The sequence below is a fragment of the Dendronephthya gigantea genome, unplaced genomic scaffold, assembly GCF_004324835.1.
Source record: "Dendronephthya gigantea isolate DGI-Jeju-01 unplaced genomic scaffold, DenGig_1.0 000195F, whole genome shotgun sequence".
NCBI classification, from domain to species: domain Eukaryota; kingdom Metazoa; phylum Cnidaria; class Anthozoa; order Malacalcyonacea; family Nephtheidae; genus Dendronephthya; species Dendronephthya gigantea.
The window spans coordinates 36,245-48,020 of NW_021163205.1; the positions used below are offsets into that span (position 1 = coordinate 36,245).

General features: G+C 34.6%; 1 protein-coding gene across 1 annotated transcript; it reads right to left on the bottom strand.

Annotated features, from left to right (window-relative positions):
- Positions 1–8,294: 8,294 nt before the first annotated feature.
- On the bottom strand, positions 8,295–10,662 carry LOC114539019 (retinoschisin-like). Its single transcript, XM_028559857.1, has 3 exons — positions 10,629–10,662; positions 9,971–10,275; positions 8,295–8,519 (listed from the first exon to the last, which is right to left on the bottom strand). Exons 1-3 carry the CDS (start codon positions 10,660–10,662, stop codon positions 8,295–8,297), a joined length of 564 nt encoding a protein of 187 aa, XP_028415658.1.
- Positions 10,663–11,776: the final 1,114 nt, after the last annotated feature.

The window sequence follows — 11,776 nt, forward strand, 5'->3', positions numbered from 1 at the left end:
TGAACGGCTATGTTTATTTGATCTATTTTACCGTTCTTACGAAGTTCATAATGAAAAACGGTTATGGTAGGATTCGAACCATCGATTTACCACTTATGAGACCATTGTCCTCGCCACTAGACGCAAGATCTTGTGCTGGATGGCCATGGATATTTAGTTTACTTTATCCTTTTACGAAGTTTATAATGAAAACGGTTATGGTAGGATTCGAACCATCGATTTAACACTTGGGAGACCATCGTCTTCGCCACTAGACCGCAAGGTCTTGTGCTGGATGACCCTGGTTATTTAGTCTACTTTATCCTCTCACGAAGTTCATAATAAAAAATAATTTTGGCGGGATTCGAAACATCGATTTAACACTTGGGAGAAAATTGTCTTTGCCACAAGACCACAAGTTCTTCGGGTGAACGGCTATGTTTATTTCATCTATTTTACCGTTCTTACGAAGTTCATAATGAAAAACGGTTATGGTAGGATTCGAACAATCGATTTAACACTTGGGAGAAAATCGTCTTCGCCACTAGGCCACAAGGTCTTGTGCTGCACGGTTATGGTTATTTAATTTACTTTATCCTTTTCACGAAGTTCATAATGAAAAACGGTTATGGTAGGATTCGTCCCATCGATTTGACACTTGAGAGACCATCGTCTTCGCCACTAGACCGTAAGGTCTTGTGCTGGATGACCCTGGTTATTTAGTCTGCTTTATCCTTTCACGAAGTTCATTATAAAAAATAGTTTTGGCAGGATTCGAAACATCGATTTAACACACAGAAAAAATGAATTTCTTAAGAAATTGAATTTTCTTGTTTTAAGAAAATATTTACTTGTTTCAAGAAATAATTTTCTTATTTTGAGAAAATATTTTCTTAAGATTTTTTTCTTCTTAATTTGAGAAAACATTTTCTTGAAATAAGAAAATTATTTCTCGAGAAAATATCAGAGGTATCACTTTCATATCATAAGAAAATGTTTTTCTTAAAATGAGAAATTGTTTTCTTAAGAAAATATTGAGATATCAATTTCTTGTTATAAGACTGAAATATATATTCTTAAACTAAGAAAATGCTCTTCGCATTAAATTTGAAGAATTTCAGCTGAGAGTAAACTTCAAAATTACTTGTGTTTCAAATGTTCCTTATTGTTGAAGTTTGTTGATTTCAAAAAGTTATATGGTTCATATTTTATTGTTTTTCGTTCTGATCATTAGATGATTTTATCAATTTAGCTAATTATCAGTATGAGTAAAGTGCCCTAGTCAACAATGAAGCTTTTCTTACTTGCACTTTACAAGCATGGCGTGACATATTCGGTCAAGAACTGTTAAAATACAGTTCTTGTTAAAATACAGAACTTTGCAAAATGCTGTTTTCATTTACAGAAATCCAGCGTGAGATAATTCAAAGCATTGAAAGGTTTAATACTGATAATTGTATGGTCCAGCCTGACGCAGAGCCTGATTATTCCATTTATCCCATTATGCCTTTCGAGCGTAGACCACGAGGGAAATTTGAATACTTAACGAAACAACCTATAACGCTATTAACGCATATTAAAGAAATATTGTTTTTTATGGCGGATATGGCATTTGTATCTTGTTATTAACTTTATATATTACCGATAAAGATATGGACGTTTAGGATGTGAGAAAATATACACTATATCAGCGCAATTTTGTGGTATTTCATAAGGTGAGTTGATGTTTCATGATGTCATATGCCAACATGCTGATCGAGTGTGTTATTATATACAACGTTTAAGCCTTTATTTGTTAGCCTTCGTTAGCCTTTATTCCACCCTATTATAGATCAAGAATGGTATTTAGGTCTTTCTTCATCGTTTAATGATTTGTGCTATGATTTTCTATGTTATTATCTGTTTTGACTGACTGTTTATATAGTCAAATATATAGTTGGCTATAGCAGGGATAGCTAAACAATACCTCAGAATTCCTCAGCAATTATGGCCTAGAATACCTCAGAGGAGCAACATAGAATAGTCCAATGTTGTGATATATATAACTAAGGAGCAGCATATGGCAGTGTTTCTAATGTCTTTGTTTGAAATGTAGGATTAGAGTTGAGTTGTATTTTCAGATTGATACTAAATCCAGAGGGGTTATTAAATGTAACAGTGCTTCTCCACAGTAGGGTTGCGACTGTTCCAAAGGGTATAAATTGTGCATCAGAGTCTGCCTATATCATTAAAATTATCACAAAGCTCTCTATTTTGCCTCCAGATACATTTATCCATACATATTTTGTTAGGGACAATTTTTGGATTTAACACCATTTGATTTCATTGGATAAGGCCTCTATCTATATATATTGTTTGAATTAATTACATGCATTTTCATGGTGAATTGATTGGAATTTAAACTATCATAGGGAGGTAGAAAAGCAGTGTAGAATGGGTTGAAGAATGGGTGTATTTGATAATGGTCTTAAAGTAGTTTTCTTAAAGATGCCGGTATTGCAAGCGATAGCTAAAGAATAGCTTAAAATTCCCCAGAGTAGCTAAATTATCATTTACCAGTATTTTTTGTTTGATGTACTCAATTCCTAACATGATTGCAAATTTTATTTTAAGTTAAGTGTGAACTTAGGATTTACTTCACACCAATTTTTAAATTATTTACTCTCAAATTTATTTGATGATATCTCATCTGATTTTAAGCACCACAAAAATCCTTTTGCAATAATTGATCTGTACTGCAATAATTGATATTTAAAAACATGTCAAATAAACACTGGACAAATACAAAACCTTCAAAGCCGTGGTGCAATATTACATATAATCATTTCTCTGTATTTCTAAATAATCATGTAGGGCCTATAATTCTAATGAATTAATGTCTGCTGTGTATTCTATATTATGACTCATGAATATTTTAGTAAATTTACTTATAACAAAATTCTTACTTATAACAAAATATCATGTCAGAGTTTCTAGGGTTTCTTGAGAATTAACTTTTCTTATTATAAGAAAATATTTTCTTGGAAATATTTCTTATATTAAGAAAAATTTCTTAAGAAAATTTTTCTCATGATGAACATTCTATAAGAAATTTTGGACTAATTTCAAGAAAATTTTCTTAAACTGAGAAATTATTTGTGTGCAACTTTTCTTATTTTGAGAAAATTTTCTTAAGAAAAAAATTCTTAAGAAAAAAAGTAAGAAAATTTTCTTATTATTCTCCCAAGAAAATTTGAACTCATTTTCAGAAAATTTTCTTAAAATGAGTTTTTGTTTCTTGAAATAAGAAAATGATTTTTTGCTGTGTACCCATCTGGGCTTTGATGTAAAAGGAATTTGGTTACCTAGGAAATTACTTTCGAGCGCAAAGCTGTTTATGAAATGCCTTGGTCGCTACAGGGACGTTACAAGAAGCGGGCAACACAAGTTTTATCTCAAAATTCGTGATGCAGTTGCATCTCAAAATTCTTAATTGGACTGTGAAACGTGTTTACTGGTCAAATCCCACTAAAGCCTGAAGTGTTCTTAACTTCTTATATTTATTTTATTTAAAGCGCCTGGGAGCGAGGATGACCCGATTGCTACCCGAAGAGTCCTCGATCGGATTAGTCGGCATTGCTCGTAAACGGTCCGTGCTTCGGAAAAACGTCTCATATTACATAATGTCTCAAACTTTCTGCTAGCTGTCGTAAATATGGTTTGGGAAACTTGTTTTTGCGTAAAAATTTAATATATATCCGTGTGGAATAGTCCAAATATAGATATAAATGGGACATGTGGTTAAGCTGTGGTTAAGCTGTGTTCATGTGGTCTATTAAAGAATGGTTTTAAAGAAGTTGTCAGGTATTTTATTGTTTGTGTTGATCAGCTTGACTTGATCTTGTATATACATTATATAAAATCACGGTAATCACAGATAAATCACGAGCAATTTGTTAAATTTATATTGATTACTCTTAATCCTTTTTCATATAACAGTGATATGAAAATACGAGGGAATTTATATTGTTCCTTATGACTTATGTTATTTTTTACACATTTTCATGTGTATTGATGGGAAAACCATGTCTTATCTGAGTCAGACTCAGACTGACTCAAAATCATTACAAGCAGGACAAAAGATCAAGACAACAAGACAAAAGATCCACCATTACAAGACGTTTTGTAAATATTTCCTCAATATTTCAATTTGCCAGCGTTACCAAAGCGATGTCCCGGATAAATGTCCCGGTGATATGAGCAAATTTTATGAGCCAATATAACTAAATGTTTGTTGATACTATAGAGAGTGAATAATTGATTCATTTGTATGCGATAATTTATGAGAGTATTTTTAACTGTGGCATGTCCACCGCTTAAGGTGGCTCGATACAGTTTCTTGAGATTTTTAAATGCACATTTTAAACAGGAATATCGAGCATCTAAATATTTCGCTAGAAGGCTAAAAGTTAAAATACTTTGCAGGAAACATATCTGCTGCAGAAATCTATTCAAAACTTGTGCCTGGCACCCGTTACCATGGCAACAGGGACGTCTAAAAATGCCCCCCCCCCCAAAAAAAATAGGGTTTAATCCTTTTTATATCGCAAACGAGTTCGGTGACCCCAATTTGTTGTATTAAACGTTTACGCTATACATGTTTTATCTATAAAAAAAAATTAAAAAGATTCTACCTTGGAAATTTTTTTAATAAGCTAAAATGACGTTTCCCAAAAAAATCCCCATGACATAATTTTTTTAAAACCTTTTAATAGATAAAGCACATATAACGTAAACGTTTAATACAAAAAAATTGGGGGGTCACCAAACTTGTTTGCGATATAACAGTGTTTGGCGGCTATTTTGAAACGTTTCTGCGCTATTTTGTGCTATTTTGAAACGTTCTGGTAACGGTGCTAGTTACAAGTTTTGAATACACTTTTGCTCAAGATATGTTTCCTGCAAAGTATATTAACTTTTAGCCTTCTAGCGAAATATTTAGATGCTTGATATCCCTGTTTAAAATGTGCACCAAAAATTTTCGAGAAAATGTCTCTAGCCACCGGTACCCTTCGAATAACTGGCCGAAGACTTTATTAACGGTATTTTTGTTATTTTTAGCTCGCCTGCACTTTAGTGCAAGAGAGCTATTGCTATAGTCTTGGCGTCCGCGTCCCCGTCCCCGTCCCCGTCCCCGTCACCGTCCCCGTCCCCGTCCCCGTCACCGTCCCCGTCACCGTCCCCGTCACCGTCCCCGTCACCGTCCCCGTCCGCGTCCACACTACATGATAAGTAGAATGTTAAGATGCCACTTTTATTTTCCCATTATTTTCAACTTATCTACTTAAGGAGTCTATTTGTTGCAAAAGAACCATTTACCAGGGGGGAGTGAACATTATACAACAAAATATAATGATAAGGTCAATGTTAACATGCTATATTTTTTCTATACTCTGGCTTTACATCAGAGGAATCATTATCAATATAAGTCATCAATATGCATTGTGACTATTTAGTGCCATTTGGTACGCATTTATACAATAATAAAGAGAGTTTTGCTCAAAATTATCAAATGATAAGGTGAATGTTAAGCTAATTAGCATAATGATAAGGTCAATGTTAAGATGTTATATTTTTTAAATATTATGGCTTTGCATTGGAAGATTCTTTATAAATATAGCTCATCGATATGTCTTGTGACTATATGGTGACATTTAGTACACATTTACACAAAAATAATGGGAATTTTGTTCAAAATTATCAAATGATAAGGTGGATGTTAAGCTAATTAGCATAATGATAAGGTCAATGTTAAGATGCTATATTTTTTAAATATTATGGCTTTACATCAGAGGAATCATCATAAATATAAGTCATCGATATGCATTGTGACTATTCAGTGCCATTTGGTACACATTTATACAATAATAAAGAGAGCTTTGCTCAAAATTATGAAATGATAAGGCAAATGTTAAGCTTATTAGCATCATGATAAGGTCAATGTTAGAGTTATCCAGAGTTATCACGCTCATTACGATTTTCAGGGCTATTGTGTAGCCCTGTCTTTTTTAGTTCAAAGTTGTAGCTGAATCATATTTAACGAAAGTATTTGTACAACCCTAAGCCAAATGAGAAACTTTCAAATATTTTCACCTGTATGCTACCATATGTTTGTATTGTACATGTACGATTATAAATTATGAGATTGTGTTGTGACATGCCGTATCAAAATTCAATCGCTTAATATAGAAATCATTCAGGGAGTGAATATATATAAAACATAGTCCAACGTTAAAGTTTAAAGAATATTGTCAGATAATTCGCAATTACAAGCTTTAGCACATAAGTATTTATAAGTAGAAAGCCGATAGGCTCGGAATGCAAAGGCAAATGGCAACGCATGTGACATATATTTGCATATTATTTATGTAGATACACATGCAAATATATTATTAAAGCCAGTTAAATTGTATTTGTAGACAGGGCCCTATAAGATTTATGTACATACCTTTTCGTTGTTTGATGCATAATCCTTTTTTGTGTAGATATAAAAATCCAATCTTGTCTTTTTCATAAAGCTAGGCGCACACACGACAATTTTAGTCGGCCGATTCCTGTCTAGATTGTCTAGATGGCTGTTTTATCAAAATGTGGCGACTGGCGATCTATACTTGGTCAGATTAGACCAAGTAGACTCGGGTACACGCGCGAGGCGCGAGCGCCGCGAGAAGGAAAACATGTCTGGGCAAAGGCTGCCTATATGTCTAAACCTGAATGGACCAACTACCGTAAAATCGTTGTGTGTGCGCCCGGCTTAAAGCAGGGACTTTTGCCTGGTCCGTTAACTTACCTGTTGATATCACGTGTGCGGATTGCGAGAAGCGGAAGAAATATTGGTCACAAATAAAACTAATGTAATTCCGAGGCCAGTTTTCGCCAGTAATTCTGAGGTCACAACTAATATCTGAAGTTTGTGCTTAATATTACCTTCCAAAGCGGATTTTAGCCTTGTAATTTCTAATAAAAAGATCGGTAATTTGTGCTTCATAGAGATACCTTTCATACAGAGTTTAGCCTTATTCTAGACAAACAGTGCAGGCGAGCGTTAGGTGATTTCAGCACCTCTCTGGTTATTAACTGCACTGTAACCACGTAGTGCTATAATTCTCACCTTATCATCACCCTCATCTTTGTAAGACTCGAATGTTGTTCCATTCAAACTATGCTTCACAGAATAGGTCTTCACCCAACGATAGCGATAAGAATTTTTATAATAGTAATATCCTCCCTGAGTGGCAATCCCTGAGACAACTTCCTTCTTGCCAAGGTCAACCTGTATCCACTGGTTCTTGTCGTTTACTTCTGCTCTCCATCCTGCTCTCCATTCTCCTCTCCATTGGCTAATATTGTACAATCGTCCACCTGCTGCTGAGGTAAATTTGTTCAAATAACTCGAAGACGTCAATTGCGAATCTTTAATTTTAATCTTATCTTCCACGCCAAGTGCCTTTTAACCAGCTTTGCAAGGAATTGCATTCACTAGAGAGTATTTTAAAAATTTAAACCTGTGCCGGTTGGACGAAACCAGATAAATCTAAATTTAATATAACATGCTTATTCACCTCCCAAATATACAAGATAAAAGTCATAAGACTAGTTGCATACCACACAAGCGCTATATACATGACTAGTTTCAAAGAAATTAATAACTACCGCTAATCAGCTAATATAACCACTGTTTGGGCCAAATGAGCTTCGTACAACCGCTTCGTTTAGTACTAAACATTTGTAATAAAAAACTATTTCTTGCCGAAACAATTATACTCTTATATACCTTCCAGTACGGGCCAAAAAAGTGCAATCAATTGCCCTACCTTTTTTACAATATGATATGATGATCTATTTTCGTAAAAATACGAATTTTTTCGAATAAATTTCTTTGTATTACGCAAAGCGAAACATGCGCAAACATCATGGGGTCCTGACATATAGACTTTTGTTTACCTTCTGTACCATTCAAAGTGGTAACCGATTTTTTGCAAAACGCAACTATAATCATGTAAAAGGAAACGTTGTCCCTATACTTATGTGGGCATACGATTAAATTAATAAGTCTCTTATGATTACAGCGAGCAGCAGTTTGTGAATTTTAATGACGTAAAAAGAAGTGTCCAATAGTTTTGCAACGAGATCCTGACCGTGCCCAGGTTAAAATTCAATTGGTGCATTATCAGATCAACAAGGTACATCAGTATATTTTTCTCAAGAACGTCTATTGGTAGGCCAGAAAACCTTGTTAATTGTCGAAAATTCTCACACTTTCTCTTCTGTGTATTTTAGAAAAACGCAATGAAGAGGAAAATGTTCAAATGTACAATTACTATTTGCAAACTTTTGCCTGCACTGCTTTTAATCCTACCTCTTTGACAACCATAAAGTTCCACTCTCAAGGAAATGTGACTGTTCCATGTCTTTGGGTGTATGCGGATAAAACGAGCTGTTACAGCTGGTGATAAGACATTTGTCACAACAGAATTTTCGTCCGTATTTCCATCGAACACCTGGTAGGAAATGTTGAATGGTCGCTTTTCACTATTTCATATTTTACTTTGGTCTCTTTATATTAAATTTTAAACGATTGACCTAAGTTTCAAAGCAGTAGCACAGAAGCAAGGTGGCAAAGCGCAATTGCCCTAGCATGCTTCAGTAAGCAGAATTAAGACAAATGGGGAAGTCGCCCTCTCTGCCCCATGGCTCAGGCGCCTCTGCCTAAAAGCGTTTGTCGTTGACTGAATGGCAATATACAGTATTATTTTTTTTCGATTGGGATTGACTGTCGCGTTCTTTACCCACTAATTTGGATCAAGTAATTCTAAAATCAACATACCGACCGCGCAGGAGCCAACAACTAATGTAACACTTTGTAACACAACTAATGTATAACCAGAGATTCCACCATAAACCTCACCCATGTTGACACATCGTGACATTATGTATAAAACTTCAGATCATAATCGTTCAAGTATTATCCAGCAATTAGCCCAGTACCCTGCTCGATTTGGAAATGGCTAATTAATGCCATGAATCGTCATACTAGGTAAGATTTTTTATTTACATTAGACCGTCCTTACACAGTATAAGGGAATGATGAAAAAAGAGGCAAAAATTTTTTAGCGAATATACTACAGAGTGTATAAAAAAGAAGACCTTTAGAAATTAATCAATTGTTATAATTTAAAAGTCCCATCACTATGGTAAGCCTTTGGATGTGTAAAATATTGTCAGGTTTGTGCATATATTACATATCTTTTTGCAGGCAGAAAAGCTTTTCTACTCCTGAGAATTTGACGTAACTTCTCGAAGCAAAATTCTGCACAATAATACATGGCAAAAAAAGAGTTTTAATCGCCCAGACTTATATCCAGATGTAAAGTACAGCTGTGGTATAAAACACGTTTTGAGAAAGGTTCTTGATCGAAATTCACCAGTGAAAAGCATAACCTTGAACACTGACGCTGTTGCAAAATAATGAGCAGTAATAATTCGTGCCATGCATTACATTTTATTCGATTGTGCATGTTTGCGCACCCGTGGATTTCGAAAAATTAACCAGGAATTTAAATTACAACAAGAGTTTAAGGTCTTCTTTTTTTATACATCCGGTGTAAAAGAAGCCCTTGTTGTGACATTATCTCAGGAAATTTCGTCAGATTGTGGAAAAACGGTGAGTGTTGCAATTAGGTCATAGAATGAGGACATTGGCAGAAAAAATATTCATTTCCCTCTGGAAACTGTCTGCTAAAAGATAGTAAAAAGTTAATAGCTATCTGATTGAATAATAGCTGCGCTGGATTAAACAATTACTTAATGGTTTCTGTGTTTGGATGGCCTGATTAAAACACGCGGGAATGTTGCGAGAGTGAAGAAAAGGGCGCTAAAAAAATAATATCCTGACTCTTTGTACTCTTTGTTATAATGTAGTAATAGGATTATCATCTATTTTGCTTCTTACCTTCTGAGTTGCAATAATTTTGTATGAAGTGAGGTTTTCTTTATCCACACCGTAAGAGATCGAATAAGTCTTCACCCAACTATTACCAAAACCTTGAGTGGCAATCGCTGTAACAAGTTTCTTTTTGCCAAGATCGACTTGGAGCCAATGATTCTGATCATCATTTGTGGAATACCAAGAGTCTGCACCGTTTAATCTGCCTTTTGATGTAGAAAATCCATTTTCATCAGTTGATGATGAAATCTGAGAATTCTTTATTCTTCCATCCTCTACTCCAAATGGAACCTCACTGGTATTGCAAGAACCTTGTCATAAAAAATGCAAAAAAAGTAAGAACGTATATAAGATCTAAGAGATTCACTTTTTCGATAATTGCGTACATTGTTCACTTGAAGAGATCAAGTTAATTAATGTTACATACCAGCTCATGCCACAATGGAGAAAGGAAACTGGGATCGAACGTCAGTAAAAAAATGGAATCAGGATCAATTATATAATGTGTGAAATCGGAGTTACAAGCTAAGAGAAATATTTTTCACGAAATGTTATGTCGTTAAATAGATCGTTAAACGTATCTCTAATATACCAAAGTTCACTGCCGTAATTTTAATGCACAATAATTTAATCCTAAAAACCTAATACTACGTCATTCCCCCACCCCGTCCGTTCCAGCCAAAAACCTCAATATCCATTATTACCTCCGCCAGGAGGTTATGTAATCATCTGGGTTTGTATGCGTGTGTGTATGTGTGTGTGTTTGTCTGTGAGCACGATAACTCAAAAAATACCGAATATATTCGTACAAAATTTTAGGAATGCATTTCTCATCGGCAAAGGAAGAAGTGATTAAAATTTGGTTGAATTTAGTTAAAAATTGAACGAGAAATGAACAAAAGTTTGTCTTGCTCTTCCCGGTCAATTAAGAAAAACTCACTGAATGCGTAATGAGGCGCATAATTAAGACGTTTATTATGGCTCAGTAACACTGGCGGAGGTATGCAGTCTCCGAATGCCTTCTAGTTATATATTGCCTTGATGCTCGAGTGTATTCAGGCATTTGCTCGGTGTTAATGCATTGAAATTCTAGCCACATAATTATGATCTTAAAAGGTAATAATTCACGCCACCCGACACTTCAAACAAAATCCAACGCTATCTTGAAGCTAATTGTGGACGTGCGTGTTGAAGGTGAACGAGGGTCTGGAAACAAGTCAATGTTGAGTATTATTTACCTGTGTAGCAACCAATAATTTCAATTCTCAAGGATATGTCATAAAACCAAGACACTGGGTGTATGCGAATATAACGCGCATTTATTGCTGGATATAAGCGATTTGTCACGACTGAATCCCCGACATAAATTCCAGCGAATACCTTTATAAATTATAAATGATGGATAAAATTGACCTTTTGTATTATGAACTAATTTAGGCAACCGAAAATAAACATCTGGTAAAAGCAAGATACACCAGTTTTTATCAAAGACAAAAATTTTAGGTGATATTTCGAGTGACTATTTCAAAGTCATTGTGAATATCACCTGAATTCTGTGTCTTGTTTTTTAACAACTCAGTTATTTTAGTACACGTTTTGTAGCTGTAGTGATTAATTTGAGTTTTCATTCTTATTTTGATTTGAAAGTAATTTAGAGGGATATTGCGTAACGATTGTGTGTCAGTTTCCTTTCCGTAAAAAATCCCGAAAAAGTCATTAGCTCTGATTTTTTGTACGATGATAATAATAATAATATATGATTATTATCTCTTTGGTTGCTCACCTTTTGAGTTGCATTAATTTTGTATGAAG

Bases quoted from the DNA above. Each gene is read 5' to 3' on its own strand.
- LOC114539019 (XM_028559857.1), bottom strand. From the start codon at position 10,662: ATGGATATTGAGGTTTTTGGCTGGAACGGACGGG. The intron at 10,276-10,628 runs GTGGGGGAATGA...TTTTATGACAAG, and splicing joins TTTTGGCTGGAACGGACGGG to GTTCTTGCAATACCAGTGAG. The intron at 8,520-9,970 runs GTAAGAAGCAAA...ATTTCCTACCAG, and splicing joins AAATTATTGCAACTCAGAAG to GTGTTCGATGGAAATACGGA.